Consider the following 23,579-nt stretch of genomic DNA (forward strand, 5'->3'; position numbering starts at 1 on the left):
TTACTCCCAAGCACCAAGTTTCATGCTTTGTATTGGCTGTTCTGATCGTGCCAGGTCCAACCTTGCAAGAGCTCTGGTCATGCCTTTTCTTGCTACTTGAAAATGTTATAGCAATTAACAGAATCTAGATTCCCTGTTTTGTGTCAGCTTGGGTGTTCACTGTTGCAGCAAAGACAGCTGTAGCAAAGGTTCTGGGTGTTTTTCCAGGGTTGGCTCTAACTGCTTGAATGTGCAGGACTGGGAGGATACAAAGTGATTTTATGGCTCTGAATGAGGCATATGTGAATAATTGCATAATATGAGGCATAATATGAATTCTCCGTGGTCTAATGAGGTATCTCCCTAACTCTGCTATTGTCGGTATAATACCAATAATGCAGATGTGGCATGGCAAAATATGTTAAGCTTCATTGGCACAAAAATGTCTATAATGTGTATGATGCTTTTCTTAGGCTTTTGGACTTAGGAGGCCAGGTTTAATGCAGTCATAGCATGTGTCTTGTCTGTCCTTGTATAGCCATGATTTTCTGTTATCCCTGCTGTAACTTTTAATATCAGTGGACCAATTTAAATTATTTTAGTCGTCATAGATTTCATGAGAGTAGGTGACTAGCTTGGAAGAAGGCATCCTGTTAAGGTTCACATTGCAGAAAAAACTGCCACTCAATCTTTATTAGACACCAGGGAATTCAGAGAGAACAAGAGAACATGAATACACCAACTGAAGGAAGAGGGATTGTGTGTGTGGTGGTTTTTCATTTTGTTGGGGTTTTTTTGTTCCTTTTTTTTTTTTTTTTTAAAGTAAGAATTAATTGAAATGCATGTCATTATGTCATTTCTGGCACCAGAGAAACCAGTAAGGAGATCATGGGAAAACAGGCTCCACAGTTTGCAGAACCACTTAGGCTTTTTTTTGCTTGGTGGTTTGTGGTGGATTTTTTGTTTGTTTGTTTAATTTCTCTTTGGACAGGAGGAGTTTAGCTAATTCTTATGCTTTTTCCATTTTTATGTATGATAGTACTAGTCTTCTGAATATTTTAATTTTAGGATGAAAATTCCATTTATAATAAACTTTTACTAGAGCTCATGCTAAAAATGAGAATAGATTAGCTTCACTTTTAGGTTCTATTTTGCAAACTTTTTTTACTACATAGAAAAGTGTCTAGAGGTTAAAATGTTACAAGAGATACCAGCAGACACATCAGCTCAGTTGAAAATGGATTGATGTATTTCTGCTATACCTAAAGCATTGAGAGGATTTTGATAAATGACAGTTCCATATTGCTGCATTTACTTTTCAAACTCATTTGACAGAATATCTTGTTAGCTCTTTTCATGAAGTGTACCAGTTTTATTTTTACTACTGGACATGTGGGAAACAAATAAGCAACCGAAATGGTTAAACTGTTAGCCTTTCGTTCTTTGTTTTTTTTAAGTGGTATTTTGAAAAATCCTTTTTATTAAGATAAATTGGTGTTATCAAAAACTTCCTTAATTTCAACTTTTAAAGTGGTATCTCTTCAAACTTATGTCTTGGTCAAATGGGCATGTGCTGTCTTTAGTTGTATAAAGATTTTCTTAAAAGAAGACCCATGTAAAAATGAAATGTGACAACTTACAGCATCTAAAACCTTCAGATTAACTTGGTATAAAAGTGCTGGGTGGTTTTTTTTTTAAATTTTGTACCTTTTGCTGTCTTGTATTCTTACAAGTTGGTATAGTTTTATTGATTACGTTGTCACTGAAGATAATGTTTGATGCTCCCAAATCGGAAAGGGCTCTGGTGGCTGGTTGTGGTTGAAACTGCAGACGGAAGGGTTGTGGTAAGGATACAAACAGTGGAAATGTGTGTAAGAGGATCGTTGTGTATATTTTCTCCCAGCTTTGGGCACTGCTGAAGTTGGTATTTTGCTATTGATTTGGAATTGAGAGCCCTCAAATCATGCATATAGATATGCCTTTGATGCTTTGTGTATAAAGATATAGTGAACATGGTTGAATTGTTTCTAAAAGAAATAAAGAGTTCTCAAGTTTAAGCATCATCTTACTGTACATAAATCAGTTTGTGCAATAGTGATAGAGATTAGATAAATTCTAATAGAATTTGCTATAGCCTTCAACATTTCAAAATGCGAATTGTATGGATATTCTATACATCAGCTAGGTTTCTGTGTGTTTAATGTTTATATGAATATTTTATTACCTAGTATTTTCTAGGTTTGGGTGGTGAGCTTAGGCAGAAAAGAAATAGTAATGCCTTTAAATCTCTTTCTGTATGCTAAAAGAAATTAAGCCCAAAATTATTTGTAGATGGAGGAAGGCAGATTCTGTAGTCACTTTTGATCAACGGAATTTTGGTTAATGCAGCAGAGAAATGTGTCTACTGCTGCTGTTCTTTTATGGTCTTCAGGTGGCTCAACAACTTGAGTTTGTTTGTTTATGTTTATATATATTTGTATATGTTAAAAAAAAAAAAGGAAACAACACATCACACACTTGTATAAAACTCTCATTGATAGAGTTAGAGCAGCTGGATCCAGCAGCTAAGGATACGGTACAGTCCAGAAAAAATCTCAAACGTCTTAAATTTTAATTTGTGGGGTTTTTTTCCTCCTAGGATGAATTAATGGCTTCAGCTGGTTTTTTCCTTTCAAAGAGCTGAATTTTATTATATAAAAATGTAGTTCTGTATTCTTTTTAAGTTGCTGTTTAACATTACTTAATGCTCATACAAACTTTTGTCTTTCCACCTAGCATTATTTGTTGGTATATTTCCGTAAGGTTTTGGCAAGGGTAGTTTCTCTCCTTGTTTCTAAAGCTTACAGATACATCCTTAAATCAGTCTGCCTTGAGTGTAGTTCAGTGAAAACAATTTAATTCTTCTTGAGATTCTTATTCCCTCTTATGAAATGGAAAATGCAGCAATGAAGTTCTATTGTTCTCATTCTCATAGACAGTGCAAGATACTCTGAAGAGGTGGGTAAATCCTTTCCCTGAAAAGATTTGGCATGTTGCAGGATATTATGGAAAGAACCAGCTGAAAAAACCTTTAGTTAAGGCATTCCAATCAGGGTGATATCTGTGAGAGAGTCTGAGTTGATTGAAGCTTCCCAGAAGGAGAGAGAAGCTTGCTTACTTCATTAGTGTCGCTTGTTGAGAATGTCTTGTGAGGGCTGCTTTTGGTTCTGGGTATGCTAATTCTAATGTTTGCAACCTGTGCATGCAGACTGAGACCCATGGTCATCCAGGCTGATTACTAGCTTTTAAGACAGCCAAAAAACCTGTTTCTGAACATGTTGGAGCTGAAGGTAAAAAACCCAAGATTTTCTTAACTTCAGTGAAAAGGAAATCTGCAATAATTCAGTATAATGGTCAAGTTGATCTAAAGAGGATCTTGATCCTGTCTCCACTGATAAGAGCCAAATCAACTGCCTAATTTACTTTTTTTGGAGGATAAGTTTTGACACACACACACCACACCACACCACCCCCCTCCACCCCCCCACCCCCCCCACCCCGGTACTTTTTGTTTTTAAAATGTAGAAGATATCTAGTTCCAGGGAGGAAAAAATACAGAATCAGGGTTTGATACTTAAGGCTTTTTGGGAGAGATAATTTGTTATATGTGAATTTCTCTTCTTTCCTTGTAGCACTACAAACCCTAAGAAAGGTATCCCGAGAAGAATTATGAAGTAATTTATTTCCTCAGTGCAGGCCTCTAAGTATTCTGTGTAGGTACACTATTCTTGTTCCAGTGTCCTGGATTCCTCTGAGTCTCTGGGTGAAAAAATTCTTGGCTTTCCAAAGGAATTAAAACAAACCAAAACAACCTATACTGCAAAATCTGTGTTCTTTAATTAAGGTTTAATAAGAATCTTTTGCTTTTTACACCTAAATTCTTCTAATTGGTAATTATTTCCCCAGTAGAATCCTCTGTTAAGTGTATTTCTATCAATTTTGTAACCATTTTGAGCATTAACTTAATACCTTGTTGCACTGATGTCTTCATTCTTTGAACCTCTAGAACATTTCCATTTAGAAGGAGAATTTCAGCATGGAATGAACTCTATTCCATATGACTGAATCTATTGTCTTTTTATTTAGTACAACCAAGGTGATTATGAGTTTCCCTGAAAGCCTAAGTGAATGATTTACATATTAGAACATGTTTCGTTCTTTTTCTGTGTTTCTCACAGGACAGTCTTTCAGATCAGTAGGGTTTTATGGAATATATATTCAGATTGTTTGAGAAGGTCTAATTCTGCAGTTGGACTATGTCAGAAGTGTGCAAGGCTGCCACTTAACACTCACTTGTAAAAAATACATGTCTTCCGTTTCTGAATTTGGAGATATTTAGGAAGAGTATGTTTATGTCTCTTTCTAGGTAAATACCCTGTGGCTGTATTGTGGCAGTCAATGCCAAGGGAAAATCCCTTTTGTGAGCATTCCTCCTGCCTCTCTTGGGACATTTACATTTCCGTTGTTGTCATCTTCTGCAGATAAGTCAACAGTGAAGGACAGGAAAATGGGGTAATGATTGGGCATCCAGTCTCACAGGTGGAAATGGATGAGATCTTTCAGAATGGTAATCTATTCTAAAAAGCCAGATGCTGAAAAGCTGGAATCTCTTCTCGTTGGCAGTCTGGATAATTCCATCCCTTTCCATCCTTCACATCATATATACATATATATATTTACATTTTTTGTGTAAATGAATTGTCTGATTAAGTCTCTGCATGTGACCCCTGACTGCTACATTGATTCTTATGGAGAAGATTTACTTTGTTAACAGTTATACCTTGGCAGATAGTGGATTATGGCTGTTATGTTGTAGGTGAATCAATGAGGAGCAAACTGAGGCCAGATACCGTGCATTTAACACTGGGATCTAAGAGCCCATGTGTTCCTGCAGCTTTACTATCTGGAATATGCTGCTTAGTGGCTTCTGCAAGCCTAGGGTGAGAACATTTAAAAAGGCACACCAATTGAGAAAACTTTAGGTACTGGAAAATTATTCTGGTTTTCTCCTCTCTGCATCTGTTTGAGAGTTTTGGGGGTTTTTTTTGGTGTTTTTTCGTTTGTTTTTTTTTTTTTTTAATATTATCTACTATGTACTGAAGTTGGTATAATAAGAGTCCTTTGGCTAGAGGAGCTGCTTCTTTTTGTCCTTTCCCAAAGTTGTAAGAACCGCTTTGGCAATCGTCTTTGTTTAACCTAACCCCAGAGCTGGCTTTAAGTGTTTGTAATTCAATTGTATGAAAAAGGCTACAAGGAATTTTTGAAGCTATTTTTGTGTCAAATTACTGAAACACCCAGTTAACCTTAAACATATAAATTTAAAGAAAGAAAGAAGGAACTTATGTTGCCTGCTAAAAATGTACTCTAGTACAAGAAAATGAAGTTTATTTTGGTAAATATGTAATCTAAAATAGTTGGTATAGATAATGAAACAATATAAAGTATGCATAGTTTGTAAAATAACACACATATTTCTAGCCTTGAGAATAAGCTAAAGTACAGATGTTAATTTCTCTGACATGCGTTCTACTATTTTGAATTGTCGTAACCTTAAAATCCTACAATCTTCAATGCTTCCTTGTTTTTCTTCTCCTTGTTTGAGAATGGGAGAATAAATGGAGAAGATGACGTTTCAAAGCTGTTACAGGATTTCCAAACAAAGTGGACTTCTGTTTTTAAGGATTATAATAGGCCTATCTAGGACCCAAGTCAAGGTTGTCCTGATGCAGGAATATAGGATTATTCTGATATGGCTACTCTATATGTTGGAGATCCTTGTTGATTGCAAAATAATTATTATGATCACCCAATTGAAGAGACTGGAAGTACAACTTTAAGATTAATACATAGAAACCAAAGTAATGACTGAGAGCTGGAGAAAAGAAGGAAAAGCACAAAAAGAGCTTTTTGGCATGCAGGACTATTGATCAGAGAATTGAACAAAGGGGAGAAAGAAACAGGAGCCGTATTGTGAGTGTTTTTAGTTTTATGTCACTGATTTTCCTTTAAGTGTTGTTTTTTAACAGTATTACTTTCTTTTTTAGTTTGAACTGGCTCTTTAAAAATTGTATGGGATGGATATGACCTTGAAAAATAATGGGATTTAAAATTGTTTTGACTCCAGTGCAGCCGTAGTCTACCCCATAAAGGTTCCTTTTTGTCAGCACCTTCTCAAGTGGTACAAGTTTCCACTGCTTCAGCACCACAGGGTATATCTGCTACACTCGGTACCGTAGGTGAGCTAGAGAGCTGTATTGATGTCCAAGACCCCAGAGCCCTGCACGCCAGTATTGTGTGTCAGTAGGACAAAGGGATGGCGCCAACCATCCTGCTGTATGCGCCAGTAACTAGAATTAATTACAAACCAATCGAATCCGTTGCAGCCAATTGGTAAACTAATTGGTAATTTTAGCTGTACATCTATATGTAGTTATCTGGATGCCTGTAACGGCGCTTTCAGAGCCACTTTTGTTCTGCTTCATCCTGCTTGACAAAATGGCCCTCATAGCTTTAGGGAGAAAGATGTGCATCAGTGAATATGGGGCCGCTCCAGCTGCTTGTCTTGTTTGTATTCCCTTGTTCGTAAAACATGACTCGGGTTACAGCTGCATGGTTCTGCTCTGATCATTTCTGATAATGTGTAGCTAAACATTCCTTAAAATAGGTTAAGCCATTTATTGTATTTTTTTTCCTGTGCCAAGTAACTTCAGAATACAACTCATATTCAGTTGTATTCGGTTTTTTTTGGTGAGGAGTATCTCAGTGGCAGACTTGATAAGTAAATGATCCAGAATTTAATTTTGCTTTCTATGCTCTTATTGTTAGTAACAGTCAGCACAACTTAGTATGGGCTAACCTAAATGGACATGAATTGAATTAGAAAGCTGAAATTTTATTAGTGAAACTGAAAAAAGAACTGGCTAAAATACATGATTTGCTCATTTCTTGTAGCAGACTTTACTTAAGAATTATCCTGGTGCTCTAAACGAACTGCCTTGGAAGAAAAATTTTTGTTAGCTTTTTTGTGGAGTATTTCAAAACAAAGACCAACTTTTACATCAGCAGTAGTATTCTGTTTGATTTCCCTTGTGTTTGACTTTCTTGTGACTTTTCCCTTGTAACAACCAGCATATGCTCTGTATCTGTCATACATACTAGTTAAAAGGATACTTATGTGAAAACTGAAGCTGAATTTTAGACTTGCATTTGTGTTAAACAAAATGAATAATCATCCATATAACTTCATATGAAAAAGTGTTTTGCATACATTAAAGGTCCTTTTTCTATTATAAGGACAATTAAAAGTAAGGGTGAGTGGACATGATGTTACAAACCTGTGCATTAGTTACCTGTACTGTAGTAGAGTGTTTTTACTGTTTTCAGTGTTAAAAATTTTACAGTTAAAATTTGTAGTTAACACTTAAGAACCAAGACATTTTCATTTGTAATTCTTCCCAAAATATTTCTAAGTAATAATTATTTGCTTTGACCAGAAAATTTTAAACTCTGCATGTGAAGCTGATATAAGTTTTTGTAGAATTCTACCTTCATTTATGGATTTGTATTATTTTCAGCATGTTGTCATCATAGAGTACAGTATAAATTTTTCTTGGCTTTGAAAGGGTAGTTAGGAAAGCTTCTACTTCTGATTGATGTGATCTCGAATTATCTCCTTCAGAAACGCATTAATGTGCTTTGTTGGGTGATAATCAGCTCTGCTGAGAAGGTGCCGTATGCCTGTTGGCTGTGATGGACTGTGCATTTTTTGTCACATTCAGTAAATGATTTTTTAGTTTATATATGGAATGTAGGTGATTTCCTAGCTTACTGCATGGTAAAGTATTGCTCCTTTCTCTATCAGTGACAGTAGATAGCTACGAGTTTAATCATGTGGTCTTTTGCTCTGCTTTGCTCTGAAAAAATGGCACAATTGTTTGAGTAAAGACTGCAGGATCCCAACTTACCTTTTAATTTTTTACTGTTTCTGTATGTAAAGTGACTTTAGTATAGTTACTACACTTGTACATTTGACCTAACTGGAAATGAGTACATACAGTCAATAATTTCTGAAAGTTAAGGATATTTTTGTCAGAAAGAAGTCTTCTAGTTCCCTACTGTTCAGCCACTGGCATTTTATCTATTCATTTCTTCATGATACAGTATGAAGTCAAGTTAATTTTATATGTCTTTTCATAACAGTTAATTTTATTTGTTAGAGACCAACAAATAATTTACAAGTTTCTAACTACTTAAGATTTCGCAGTATTTTGAATAAAACTCTAGCATGCTCACATAATTCTGACAGTGTATGTTTAATCCTACCCAGGAATTACGGGATGGACTAGATTGTTCTTAAGATCCCTCCAAGCTGTGTTATTTTATGATAATTTGTAAATCTTTCAAGCCATAATGTATGTTCATGAGTACAGCTTTCAGTGATTAATTAATGTAAAAATGCATAAATTCTTCAGTACTCCATATAGTTAAAAAATAATTTTTAAAATGATAAAAAATTAATTGGTTATCAATGGTCAAGAAGTATAAGCTGGCTATTGGAGTTGTGAAGTCTGGACACGTAATCACTACATAGACAAGAATGTGCAGTTAGTGACTTTTTTTCACTTGTTAAGGTGGTGTCCTAATCAGAGAATGTAGACTTTGCATCTTGCAGATTATCTTGTTTATTTCTCAGTAAGTTTATGTCAAGCATGATGTTTTTATAAACCGAGTGTAATGCTGTGGTCTTTCTCTTTTTGCCTCTCAAAATATCACCATGATAGTCTTTTTGATTAAAAGCTGCTTTATTAGTACAATAGGGCTGATAATCTCGGGTGACAATAGAAAGTCATTAATCTGGATGCATACAAGAAGACGTCATTTGAGAGTTCTGCACACTTGAAAGTCAGTAGGAACAGGTTACAGTTTGCTGAACTTCAGAAGCATAAGAACTATTTATTTCTAAAGTGGGGAACCCAGGATTCTCCAGAAGGAATTCCCTCTATCTGATGCAGTTGCCTTTGTGTAGCTTTATGTATTTTTACTTCACAAACAGATTAATCGTGACATTTTTAGTCTCCCACAGGTCTATCAGGTTTTACAGATAGCTTTGCTTATTTGATGAAGTATGTCCAGCATATTTTAAAAGATACAATTCTGACCGAAAAATCCTGAAACAGTGATACTTATGTATGTTAGGAATTATTTTCTTGCCAAATTTTGCTATTTTGTCCATAGATGTTGGTCTCGCAGAGAACTTAAGAAGTGTACACATTTTTTGATAGGATAAATATATCAATGTTTGTTCACATAAAAATCTTAACTATCTGGGCTTTTTTCCTTTCAGGGTTTTTCTTGGTGTTTTTTATAAGAGAGCTACAGATTAGTAAATCCCTACTTTCTTTTCAGTTCCTTTAGTGGGGTGGGGGATTGTTTTTTAAATGGTTGATGTAATGGTTGCTTTTCAGGAAGTCCTGATGATGCTTGATAACTATGTAAGGGACTTCAAAGCATTGATTGACTGGATACAGCTACAGGAGAAGCTAGAAAAAGCTGATGCTCAAAGCAGGTAATTAGATTTATATATTTTTAATCTACATCCAAATATTGTCTCATACTAAACTTCATTTTGTAGCAGAGATTCAGCAAATAGAACCAATTTTAATATTTGCTCCGGGGCATCAGGAAGGAAGTTTTCCTTCTGGGAACAGAATTGGTGTGAGGACATAGAGGGGATTTTATCCTCCCTGGTAGTGTTACCAGTGAGGAGCTGTGCCAGAAATGGTAAAGAGTTTGGAAGTATAGTATCAGAAAGGTAAAACTGATGACATCATTACAGTTTGTGCCTAGTGTTGAATTTGTGCCTCGGTGCCTAAGTATTTAGCTTTGAGAGGTAAATGAGAAGTAAGGTTTTGCTGGTATCATTTGTGTCTGTACAAGATGGCAGAGCCATAGTATGTGTGGAGCGATACACTCTAGTTCTTCCATTTTCCTTTGTTAGGTAGTGAGTTCAATCACTCATCTGCCTAGGTAGAGACAAAAAATAGACCAAATGTGACAGAGTGGTTTTTTTAGTTGTTTATAGGTTATTAATCCTCCTGGTAGTACTGGAACCAGTTAAAAGATAATTTATGTAAGTGCTTTTCTGAATCTGTCTTCAGCAGCACTGGGTTCTACAAGTTTAGTTTTGTTTTTAACTGCCAGTTGTAATTTTCATGTAATCGGATAGCTTCAGGAGCAAGAGTTAAAAATAAAAAAGAAGATAGCGTCAGCTTCAGTGAGATGCATAATGAAACTGCTACCCTGGCTTCCATGTCAAACTACATCTGTTTGGATAAGAACATTTTATGTTAGTGGCAGTTAACTTAAATCAACCTGTTCAATTATCTTTTGCAAGTACACATTTATCGGCAAATGTTATTCCTAACAAAGTTTGGTATGTCAGTAGTATGATAAAGGGAGGGGATGGTAATATATTTGGTTGCTTCTAAAGTTTTCTATGTACTGGAAATACTTGACACTTATATTAACCAAAGCTCCATTTAAATTGTATTGAATGTTCTGTTACACAGCATAGGAAAACGTAGGGTACCTTAAATTGTGGCCTTTTATGTGCATTTTCATTGTCATTAGAACTAGAGGATATTTCCAGTCCTACCCCTGATCCTTTCTTTTTAACTGGTTGGTTTGATGTTTGGTGCCACACTGACAGTTAAAATAAGCGTTGTGGTCCTGAGAGTATGCATTATTTTTTATATGGGTCTGGCTAATACAGTTTGGAGTTGTAGAAACATTTGCTAAGATGATTAAATTCAGCAGTATTCATTAATACTTCATAGCATTTGTTGGTGCTGTTTTTCCTTTAAGGTGATAGGGGAATAGTTATTGTGAATTTTATTTTTAAACTTTTCTTTCCTGCATTTGCAGACCTACTTCATTAGCCTGGGAAGTAAAGAAAATGTCTCCAGGACGCCATGTGATGCCAAGTCCATCAACGGATAGAATTAGTGTGACATCAAATGCTCGAAGAAGTTTAAATTTTGGGTATGAAACCAGATCATAACTTTATTAAAGCTAAAATAAGGATTCGTTTGAAGCAGAGTTCCTGAATATGCTATTTTTCTATAGTAATCAATATATTATTTTGCTGTTTATTAAGTCATACATGCAATTATTTGCATTCACGAAAGAAAAGCACATGGTCTGTAAAAGAAAATCCTATCAAGGATTTAGTTTTTTACTTACTTTGTTATATATTTAATTACTCGTCATTCCAAAAACCTGAAGATAAAATACAGTTAGTGTATTTCATGTTATCTATTTAGTACTCTCTTCCCACTACAAAACAAAGGTCAAAATGTCTGTAATAGGCATTTTAAAATTGCCAGTGTATGCAGTGGGAATGGCCAGCTGAGTGTGCAAAAGTGTAGGTCAAAAAGTATTAAAAAAAATATTAAAAAAAACCGAGTGAATTTAAAGTGAGTTTGTGATTCTGATGAAAAGAAAAACTGATACTAGTTTAAATATAAAGCATATTATATATTACAATAAGGCATCTTTTACTTGTTAAAAATTAAAATGACTGTTTGAAAGCAGTTCAACAAAAACGTGCATAAACACCAGTTTAGAGCAGCACTGTCTGGCACTGTTTTCAGTTCTGGAGAGCATGTATGTGTCCAATTTAAATCTTTCTCAGGGTGTGTTTGGTAGTTCATTAGGTTTGTTGGGATCTAGAGCACATACTATACTGTTTCATAAGTGATTACAATGTCCTCAGCAGAGATGTAATATTAGAATATTTGGTCAGTACGTCCAAGTGTTGAACTTTGTTAAATTTTGAATATCAAATATTTCTACAAAAATACTACAATGTGCGTTTGGTGGAAAAATCAGTCCAGTGGTGTAGTCTCTTTGTAGATGTATGTATTGATACCTACCTGACAACACCTGAGTGGTGTCTGCTTAAATGCATCATGATGGAGAGAAGATATGCACAAGCAGTCAAATGAAAAATTTGAATCTTGTGGAAATCAATGCTTTTTTATTTTTATTAGAACACAAACAACAGCTCAGTGTAACAATGTCTTACAGCTAAGCCTTTTTTTCGATGTAATTACACGTTGCTATTGTTGCTAGAGCTGTTTTATTCACCATCACAGGGAGGTGATTAGCTGCTGTGTGTGTTAAAGCAACTAATAACAAGATGAGTTTCCTATGCTTCAGACTTGCAGACTTTTTCTTCTGTCTTAGTCTGCTTGTGCATCTCAAAGCAAGGCAACACCAGACAACTACAATATTTTTTGTGTGTTTGAGAAAATAGGATAGAAAATAAGGGTTTAGACATACTTGGTGTACTATGGAAATTTTTGATAGAATGCTAGAAATTATTCAGAAAGGAATAGAGGACAGAAGAGAAGGTGGTGTTGTACCACTGTAGAAATTCATAGTGAACGACTTGTACCTGTGGTCATCTTCAACTCTTCCCAAAAGCAGTATAGGAGGAAAAGTGCAGAAACCAGAAACAGGAACAATCAGAAGTATCCAACAGAACTGATGCAAAAAGAGGAGAATTTGGAGAAGAGGTAACAAGAAGGGTATGACAAATAAAATCACTTACAGAGAAGATGAGTAGGAAAATTTTGTTCATTATTTTTCATGGAAAGGAATTGGAAGTACTAATTAAAATGATCAAACACCAAGCCTAAAATGACAGAAGTATTTTTCAAGACTTTAGCATGTAGAATTTGTTATTATGCGATGCTTTGGATGCCAAAAGCATTAAATGACTTTAGAAATGAGTACCACGAAGATTAAAGTCCATCTTCAGTTATTAAACACAAAGATGTGTTTAATAAATTACAACAACTTTTCAGTGTAAATTGCTGCAACCTGGAGAGTATGCCAAAGGAAAAGTCATTCTGTACTGCATGGTTGCAATAGTGTCTTTGCTTGGCTGTATGTAACTATCAGAGACAGGGTATGGGGCTTGGCCTTTTTTCCTGGTTTCCTCATAGGAAATGGTATTGCATCCCTGTAGGATCTGTGGGAATTATTAAAACCAAACAAACTAACCAGCCACGTTTTTATAATTTATGGAATTATTCATGATAGGGGTTTTTTTGATGAGTGACTTGATAAAAATAGGAAATAATGACAAATTGATATCTCAGTGGGCTTAAAATAAGTGAACAATCTAGCTATATGGGGTTTTTCTACACATTTATTTGAAGCTTGCAAGATCTCTATTTCTTTATCCTTGATTTGCTTTAGCTAATGAGGCAGCTGAATTTGTTGGACTGTTTTAATCAGTGTTGTAAAGTTTGGAAAAGAAATTAGTTGTATGATTGCAGAGAAAATGACTCTTGCTACAGAAGAGAATTGGACGCTTCTTGAACATGTATGTGCTTCTTGAATGTTACCATTTTCCAATTTTAAAAAATTTCCTTGCATTCACTTAAAAATATATAGGTTTTTGCTCTAAGCATTGTGCAGAAAATAGCAACTTTTTGTAAAAAAGCAAAACAAAATAATTAAAAAACCACTGCAGTTCTGTCCATCCAGAAATTCAAAGTTTGGGTGGTCAGCGTTATTTAGACTTTCTGAAAGTTAATAGAATGGCCTTCCATGTTTCCAATTTATTTTTGCTGAGTAGGTAATAGAGAATAGACCTATACCTTTATTTACTTAACCTTGGAACAGTAAATTATGGATTTGTGTGATCTACATTTACAATTAAACCTGCCCTTTCTCGGACTTCCTGCCCATATGCTTTGTTAGACTCCTTGTATTAGTAATGGTTGCAGCCCATTCTGTACGGTTCATTGATTAAATTAGACTGGACCTGGGAAGATGCAATAGAAGAGCTGTTATATTTGGCTGTAAATACTCACCATATGTTTATTTCTATGATATTAAAATTTGGTATCAGAGAATGTTCCCTGTGGGGACTGTTTGTGCATCACTAGAGTTGCAGGTTTCTTCATTAGACATGAAAAAACTTTAACCTGAGAATGTAGCTTACTGTTCATTTAGTTTCGTTGACTACTAAATATAAGGAATCTAACTTGGAAATTTTTCTCCATGTGCAGTGCTGTTTTCTATCTTCTTCCGATGTGACTGGGAATATGTAATAGGCTATCAAGGTAGTTACCCAATAGAAACAAAAAAACCCAAACCACCCCACTTGCTGATTTATTGCTGCATCCTTCTTTCTGTGGTTAGATTTACTTTTTTCATGAGGTAAATTTATAGGGATTTTGCTGATGAGAAATCTACTGAGGCTTTAACGTTGAAGAACTATAAATTTCATTTTTTAAAACTGTGTAAAGAGAAGAGGACATGGGCTGTATGAAGAGTTACTACAATAAGCTTTTCTTGTTGTTGTATAGTAGGTCAGAGTTTCTGAAACTAGCTCTCAGTCTGAATCATTGAACACCGAGATTAAGGAGAGAGTGGGCTGATAAAGTTTGCTAATGAACCATTCTGTTATTTGATTAGACACTAAAAAAAGCTATGACTTTCATTTAGGAACCCTGCAGTGACAATTTCTGCAACACGCCTGGCTCCTTCTGGTGTAAGTTGGGCTGATAAGGTAAAAGCCAATCATGGAACTAAAGCTGCCAATCCTGAGCTAGCAACAGCACAAACCTGTCTGCCACCTCCAGCACAGAAGTCATCGCGGAAAAATGGCAAGTCTCTTTAAGTGGCTTAAGTTATTTTCACAAACTCTGTGGTATCAAGTTAGTTCAGAATGTGATGACCTGTTTTCAAACCGAAATTAATTTTGCAAAATACAATGTTTAAATCAAGTATTGAGATAAAAGATTAATGCAGCCCTACATTGGAATAGTTAAGTTTGAGACAAAGTTGTGTTTTCATGTGTAGGTAATATTCCACTCTATTTCCACTAACTAGAATTTGATATGTTAAAATACCAGTGCACAACAGCCCGAGAAAGAAAGGTCATTGGTCACAAACTGACAATCTAACTGACTGCAGTTTGGAATGGTTTAACAATATAAAGAATAATACATGTCCAGGAATCTGTAAAAAAGAGCTCAAGATAGTTTTTTGTGCCCAGGGAGACAATGTTACTAGAACTGCACTGAAGTAACAATTGATGGTTGTTTTTTTTTCTTTGAAGACAAGAGTTAACCACATTCAGTTATGAATTGTTTCTCTAAAGATTGTCCTTAAAGAATGCTTGATGTGGGGTCTTTTGTTTTAGAAAGAGATTTGTTTAGTTGTAGACATAAAAAACTTCACCATTTGGTTTATAAAGTTAGTTTCTTTGCACACACTGGAACCCTGAGATTGTCTTAAGAAATGCATTTTTTCCATTTATTTTTTTCATGTGTGGTCCCGGATGACTTTCTGCAAAATAAGCAGGCAAGATGTAGAAATGGATATTCTGAAAGAAATTTAAAAGAAATGTTAATAATTTTTTTTTTTTTTAAGAAAAATTAGTGGAAGAGCATGTATTAATTGTATTAATTTAAGATAGTTGTACGTTCAACCTAGTAGTAGTAGAAGTCATGTGTAGTGGTTTGGAGACTTGTGATATGTTATGGAACAAAATACCTTGTCCAAGTGTCTTGCAATTTAACATAAATGAGTTCAGTAGCATGTGGATTCTTACGCTTAAAAAAGAGCAATCAAAACCATGCTCTAAAAGTGGTTGGTTGAATGGGAATTGATTGATGCTGTTTGCATGAGGGAATATCTTGCTGTATATAGTTGCAGTGAGCTGGTTAGAGATCAGTAGCAGTTTGGCTGAGTTTTCAACACTGTAACTGAAGGTGTAATTCCACCTTTAATTTTTGCCAGTAGTTGAAGCTATTCACAATGAAACCTTTTTGTGTTGATTATTGCTCATATTAAAGTGACAGAATCCAAGCTGTTGTTAAAATACCTTTATTGGGGATTCTTGTGCATACGGAGAATTTTATTAGCTCACGGGAATAAAACTGATCTGCACTTCCATAAGGATAACATATTTTTAAGAGGCTAAAAGGAGAACAAAAGACCTTATCCCTATGTTAGTTTTAGGCATTTAAGGGGCTGAGGAGTCAGTGTTGTGCTGTGTTTTATTGGCCATTAGCTGCAGCTGATAAGCTCCAAAAAGAGCAAAACCACTTAGGTCCTGTAGTACTGGCCTTAAGTGTCCAGTAATTTTCAAAATGAAGTGTACTATACAATTCAGACTTGAAACATTTCATTTTAAGAAATAACAGTCATTCCTTCTAGAGGCTTTGTTTATTCTTAAGAATCCATTATCTCCGACATTTGGCGTTGGAGAATTTTGATGATTTTCTCATGGATGCATTGTAATGTTTTTAACAAATCAAATTCTCTTTAGGAGCATGTTATCCTTTGCATGGAGGCTAGAATCACTTTGGTAAAATCAAATTAACCTCACTGAAACACAAGAGAATCTGTGAAGTTTATGCAAAGGGAGCCACAAAGGCTCTTTGCATGCATTATTGAAGCAGATACGAGGCTTGTGTATCATCTGCTGTGCCTGTTCACCAGCTAATGCACTCATAGCTGTTAGGTACATTCAGGCCTTGTGGGAGGGAGGATTCCTCCTGCCACCCTGTAATGCTTTCTTGCCCACCCTAAATCCCAGCTGGGTCTTAGAGTGGCAAGATTTCCCTAAAACACTTTTTCTCCAGTGATTTCCAACAGCATTATCATTAGGTGTCACAATGGTTTTGTGAAGTGGAAGAGTGGTATGATACTGTATCTGTTTCATGGTTGATGGAATTTCCAAATTTAACTAAGTAAGTCCTTAGGGAGAGAGAAATGCATTATTTTTCCAGATATTTCTTTGAATTCTTTTTTTTTTCTGGATGCATAATTAAATGAGGTTAAATCTTTCTACCTAATTTCCCTCATTAATCTTAGTGTTAACTTCAGTATTTTAATGAATTTAAAAAAAATAACAATTTTGTCTTTCATGCTTGAGTGTTCTCTACAATATGAAACATGGTCCAGTCTTATTGTCTGACTGGTTTATGGCAGGAGAAAAGATTGGTTTAGTAACAGTAGTACAGTAGTCTAGCATGAAATTAATTCCCAGGTGCTCCTGGTAAGGTTATACAAGTTTAGAGTGTGTATTAAGACTGGAAATAGGTGCTTAGAATTAGAATAATTGCTTGTTGTTTGTACATAACTTAGGAGAAAGGGCAGTCAATAACATGTAAACTTTTCAGAAATACTGAATGTTTTTGCTGTTGCCACACTTGAAATCTAGTTTTATTACTTATTATTGTTATCTTCCCATGCTCATGTCCATAGTTGTGAATAGATGTAATGTAGCTAAGGCTTCAGGCTTTGCAGGACATACAGTCCTCTAAAGAAACTGTCCTGATTTGGGCTCAGACATGCTGGCGCCTGATCTTGTGGAGGCATGCATAACTTCTGCATATTGAGAACAAATTGCAGGAACGTCATCACAGACAGCAAAGGAATATTTATTCCTGTCTGGGTTGTCAAATTATTATGCATAATTTCTGTTGAAAATTTTACATTCATTCTTTTTTTATCTTTTTTTTTTTTTTGCACCCCTCCCTGTATTTTTAAGTGGCCATTAAAAGTAGTCTGACAACATCTCTAACTGAAGTCTTGCCTGTTAACCCACCATCTCTTGTTATGGTTTGTAAATTTACCACTCCTTGCACCACTACGTTTTCTCTGGTGTTTTTGTTCTTATTTTATTGTTCTGGTTTTCATGTCTTCTGCCCTTTAACTGTGTTTTGGCTGTGTTTATGTTTCTATATTTGCTTCCAGATTCTCAAGTAGTCATGGTTTTCCAAAGTGCCTTTTAAATGCAGTAATACTACTTTAGATTTTAAAAAAAAAAGTTGGGGCTGAAGTTTAGTAATGAGTGGGGAAGTTCAGGTAGGCTTTGGTAGTCTGTTACTTGCAAGTAAATTTTTAAGAAGGAGCATGCATCTCCTAAGGTAGAACTCCTTAGTTTATTGATGTTGCCAGTAAGACTGCTTGGCCAGTTCTTCCAGATGGAGTAACTTTGAAAGGATAAGGCCCTGGTGGCTATGAGGGCCTCAAGGTAACAGATGGCTTGTCACTTCCATGTAATACAAGAGCAAGCAGGGACAGGGAAGTTCAAATGAAACTAGAGAATGATCAAGGTAGTCAAATGAATTATTCATTGACAAAACTCTGGGAGTAATCAAACCCAGCATGTGATACTTAGCATGTGGAGATAGCTACTGGGCTATATGGAAAGAATTCCAGACTTAAGGAAAAAAGTGAAGGAAGGGAGGAAGGGTGATGCCCCACCGAGTATTGACTTTGCTTTAGATTAGGAACTACGTGATCTAATGTTAATAAATATATTAGCTTTGCAAACATTTTGTTAAAAACGTGCCTGGAAATGACTGAATACTAAACTTGTAAGTGAATGAAAATGAAAAAGTAACTTCTTGTGCACAGTTTGTTGTCAGATGGCATAAAACTGTTAAACTGATTCCAGACATTTCAACAGTCTTAAATGCATGCTTGCGTTAAAAACTCTTTTGTATTTGAAGAATTCACCAAACAATATTCATTCAAACACAAGTATTTATGTGCTGTTAAAATAATGGGATGAGTCTTGAGTAATAATTATGTCTGTGAACAAATACAGATTAAAAATTGAACATGTATGGCTTTTACTAAAAGATTAATTCTTACTGTAGTAACTGTGATTATGGCTTTACTATGCTCTGAATAATTTTATTCTCATTAATTCTATCTGTTTTAGAGTACTGACAAATATGCCATGAAACAAGGAATTAACTAGGCAAGGCAGGCAAGAATTTTTTTTTGTAGAATTAACTTCAGTAGGTATTAGTAAAGATTATCAGTAGAAGATATTAGAAGGCATTAGTAAAATTATTATTAAGATATAGATAAGATTAATATAACTTATTATCTAGATGTTAGTAAAATTATCTTTAGGTAGTAGGTACTACTAAAGGGTGTCTCCTGATCTTTTTTTAATGTAGAAAAGATGCCTTATGTAAGAGCTGACTTCAGTTTTTCAGAACAAGTAGAAGTGAAATCTTGCAACGATCTTGTTTCGTAAGTGACAAGCAAAAGGAATCATAATCCAAAAGTCTGCTGCATTAAAGCAATGGCAGTTTTTTGGTTGATTTCAGCAGTCTTTTGAACAGTTTCTTTGTTGTCTGCATATTACTTGCCAGGGAAATTTCTTGGCCAAATTTTTTTATAAGCTATATACAGCAAAATCTTTGTGGACCTACCAATTACAAAAGTCAGTGGGGTAGGAGCAGGTGTGATATACAGGGGGCCTAAGCAGTCCTTGTAGTCCCGCGTAATACAGGGCCATATTCTATATAGGTTGTGTTCCTGGAGCTTTCTGCAGTAAATCTGTTTGTGATTCTTGCAGAATTAAAACCCTATTCCCTGGAGTACTGTTGGAGTTAAGATTGTCTCTGAGATAGTAGTAGTGTGTTTCGATCACTTGCTCCTGTGGGTAATAATATTTTTTCCATGTAAAGATGAAGAAATGAAAATAAAGCCAAAGTCACTTACAGGGGTCAAATGGAAAGACTGTGGTAAAGCAAAAAAATATAATCCATATATTTTTGATTGTCATTCCCCTCTCTAATCAGTGGTGCATACCAAAGCATGTGCAAGTGCACATAGGAGGAATGAATATATAAAGGCTTTCTGCAGAGGTATGCTGTCTCTGGTTACCGTCAGTAATCTGAAGAGATCAACTGTAGTCATTCACACAGAGTTTTGGAATTTTATTTACTTTAAAATATACAGCAAATTTTCTAGAGTAAAACAGTTTCAACAGTAAAATATCAAATTGAATTATCTTTTTGCATCTGTCATATTATCAGCATTGTTAAGGTTTGTGAACAGTTATACAGTTATGTAAAAACAGCTATGGCATGAGCTGTTCAGCTAAGATAAATTTCAGTACAGTCCTGTTAACTTCACTGGTAACTCATGATTCACACCAGCCATTGGTCTAGGCTGCTGTGTTTTATCCTGAGATATTAAAAGAACCCAGTAGTTAAATAAGCACTTAATATTTGTGAAGTGCTAGTTGCCAAGTGAAGCAAACTATGAAAGTGCCATTACTTCTGGTTTAGGCTAATTTCCAGTTTATTGGTTACTGCTGATGTTGAACATCAGTTCAAACCTATTGAAAGGTAGTTAAGTCCAGTAGGTACAACGGTTTTATCTTTTACCCAAAATAATCTTCATTTTTATTGACAGTCCTGTGACTGTGCCACTGCAGTGCTTTGCAGTATAGCACTTCTAGTGAAAGTGTTGGTACCAGAATTTCTGTACTTGTTTTACAGTTGCCAGAAACATATGCCCTGGAGGGAAATTTAAAAAGACTCCAGGATTTTTTGACCATGAAAACTAATGTTAAGACAGGTCCTTTTTATGTATTGTAAATTGCTTTAAAATAAACATACATCTTCTGAAAGGAAGAAAAAATATTTTGTTCTCTCATCTTCCTGTGGGTGTGTTGCGTATAGATGTTACTGGCAGTCCATAAAGATGGTTCACTTCTTGTAACCTAACCATCATGTGTTCCTACTGAAAGCAGGTGGTATTTTTAGAGAGCATAATGCTTTTAACTTACATTTTTTAAGCCATTTCATATTTTGCTTTTAAAAATCAGACCTCTAGAAATGCAAGTTTTAAGCCAGTCTTTAAGTTGGTAATCTGCAATTCATCATAATATACAAATCATTCAATTTACTCACCACCCTTGGGTGTTTGAAATGACATTTTTTGACAACCAAGTAGACTCATATTTATTCATATTTATGTTAAACATTAATGTTTGAGCTCTGATCTTTATGCCTGAGCTACAGGACCATCTTTGTTAGTAAAAGCTTTGGAAATACCCAGAGAATGAATTTTGATATATAAGTTCTGTTCTATTCTAGATTTTTTTTCAGGCAATTTAGTGTTGGGTTTTTGATTCTTTGCTCCTCCAGGTAAAAATAATCTCCCACACCCTTCTCTTCCTTTTATGTGACAGATCCTAAAAATAGCTTATGCCAAAAGTATATTGGAAAATATGGTGCATAGTTAGTTCTTGAGTTTTTTGCAAGAACTTCTGTTCAGCAATTAGACATGCGTGAGCTTACTTTTCACAACTGTGAGTTGTACCATCAGGTTTCAAAAGAACCACAGTCATTTCAAGATGTGTGGGAAATTATGTGCTGGTATTAATTGCTGGCCACAAAAATGTTGTATATGGAGAAGGGTGTTCACCTTGATATTCTAGAAACGTGATCACACTTTTAAGATCCAATACTTTAGGCAGACAGATGTAACTTTGAAGGCTTTTCAGGTATGTACCAAGACTAGATATAGAAATGTTGATCAGCAAGTTGTATTTAACAGCTATTTAGTCATGAAGGTAAATTGAAGAAAACTACTGTTTTATTTTCTCCTTCAATTTGCAGTCCCACTATAGCAATGTTTTGCTATTTCCTGGAATCCAGGAAAAGACATTTTCTGAAAGCTGACACCGATTAGTGTATTTTTATGAAACAAGCGGGAAAAGTAAGGAAAACATTTCTGGAATAGTAAGTCTCATTCTGGACAATACTTTCCACACTAAGATGTGCAGTTATGTCTGTGCTTGCAGAGATTTGCACTTTCATGAAAGACCTCCAATGTTACTGTTGCTAGAAAGAAGAACAAAGGTGTGGTTGCTTTGTTGTGCTTTACCATCTTGTAAAATAGCAGTATAGACATGAAAAGCTTAAGTAAATGTTGCCTTTCTTCACGTGGTTTTGTGTATGAGTAGCTTAGCTTCTTGAAATAACAGAGCTGGTCCATGAATAGAGTTGTTCAGTGTTTGTGAAACTGATAGCAACACTTGAAGTAAAAAGCTTTGCTAAAGAATATTTCATTGATTTTTTTTTTATTGATTTTTAAAGAGAACATTTTTATCACACAACTTGTGTAATACTGTAATAAAATAGTTGTTTATAATACTTCTATTTATAAGTCTCCCTTTCTTAGGATGGAGTGTTTTATATTTTATGTAGATCGAAAGGATGCAGAGGGCTGGGAAACAGTTCAGCGGGGAAGGCCTGTTCGATCTCGATCCACAGCTTTGGCAACAAAAACTCCTGTAGCTGCAGAATCACTAAAGTCCAAAGGTGACAGTGACAAAGAAAATGTCATTTCACCGCCATCGGAGAATAAGCGCGGGAGTTCGCTCACTGACAGTGGTGCATCCAAAAGCACGGAGCTTATACAGAAAGATCCTTTACATCAGTCTGAAGGTCCTCTTACTGAAAGGACTCAGGTCAGTACAATTTTGAACCATTTTCTAACCTTAAATCTTGCAACTTCTTCTTTAGAGCATTTTCTAAAGATAGTGTGGTCTAGAGGTTTTATTCACTAACCAGATTGGAAAAGGATTTAAAAATAATGGCTATTTCAGTTACATTTATGGAAACACTCTAAGATGTTGGCACAAATAGGCAAGTTAAAAATCATGAGATGAACCATATATTTTACAATGCTGTGGACAGGTTTTGCATGTTTTCCAAAAACTCAGCATTAGGCACATCTCATACATAGAAGATTTCTGGTAGAAAGATCCAACTTTTGCAAGGTTATTAGCAACTGAAATAGACGTGGAGTTATTTGCATCACTCACTGTAAGGTTGCCAGGTATTTTGCTAAAATCCTTTTGACTCTGGTGACTTTAAAAATCAGTATGTTACATTTTGTTAATTTTGTAAATGCCTCTTGTTAGTTCACAGCACACGCCTTGGAAAACAATGGGGGCACTGGCACACCAATGCAAGAAGATTCCTTAAAAACAGTTTCTGAGATGCCTCCCATTCTCACAAATACTGACTGTACTTCAGAAACTCTGCAGATTAATGGAGCTTCCTCCCTGATCACTGATACTATAGACAGGCATCAAACAGAAAAAGCTAAGACTGAAACTGAAATGGATCCCTCAGATATTTCAAATGTGAGTGCTGCCAGATTGGTAAGAAATTTTATAAGAATTCTGAGTAAATAATAGATATAAGCCTTAATTTTCTCATTCTGTGTTGTGTTGCACAGTGTTTATTTTTAGCCTGCTGTAGAAATTGTAGCAAAGTCTGTAAGGTACTTACTGTAGGAAAAATAATTTCTTGCAGTTACTTTTCATGATAGGATTTAATTCCAGTAAAGTTCCTGAACTCAAAGTAGAAAGATAGAAGTGCATTATTTGGAATAGAGAGATCTGTGCTCTCATTACTTTTTTTACATATATGTTTGCCGTAATTTTTCATTTCCTTCCACTATCAATCATTTTAGGTCAGACTCTTTTTAAATTCTTACTCCAGTTTTGCTAATTATTCAAACTGGAAACACATGGCATATCCAAATTCTGTTAGAAACAAATGCAGACCTCTGCCTTTTAACACTAGCTGAACGGCTCTCTTGGGTCTTCCTATACAGCTAGCAATTTGGATGAACGCCATTCTTAAGCAATAAATGTTAAGTCAGTATTCTCTTTTTATGTGGCTTCCTGAAAAGAATGT

At 35.2% G+C, this 23,579-nt stretch overlaps 1 protein-coding gene across 5 annotated transcripts in view; it reads left to right on the plus strand.

Moving 5' to 3' along the window:
* Positions 1 to 23,579, plus strand: part of SCAPER (S-phase cyclin A associated protein in the ER) — a 170,501-nt gene that overhangs the window by 21,629 nt on the left and 125,293 nt on the right. For 4 of the 5 annotated variants that reach the window (XM_049811461.1, XM_049811460.1, XM_049811457.1 and 1 more), the window contains 5 exons: positions 9,483 to 9,583; positions 10,942 to 11,058; positions 14,542 to 14,702; positions 22,077 to 22,339; positions 22,796 to 23,038. In XM_049811461.1, coding sequence (XP_049667418.1) covers positions 9,483 to 9,583; positions 10,942 to 11,058; positions 14,542 to 14,702; positions 22,077 to 22,339; positions 22,796 to 23,038 — 885 coding nt within the window. The remainder of the gene's footprint in view (positions 1 to 9,482; positions 9,584 to 10,941; positions 11,059 to 14,541; positions 14,703 to 22,076; positions 22,340 to 22,795; positions 23,039 to 23,579) is intronic. The other variant, XM_049811458.1, reaches the window with a different exon arrangement.

The sequence above is a fragment of the Accipiter gentilis genome, chromosome 10 (assembly GCF_929443795.1).
Source record: "Accipiter gentilis chromosome 10, bAccGen1.1, whole genome shotgun sequence".
NCBI classification, from domain to species: Eukaryota; Metazoa; Chordata; class Aves; order Accipitriformes; family Accipitridae; genus Astur; species Astur gentilis.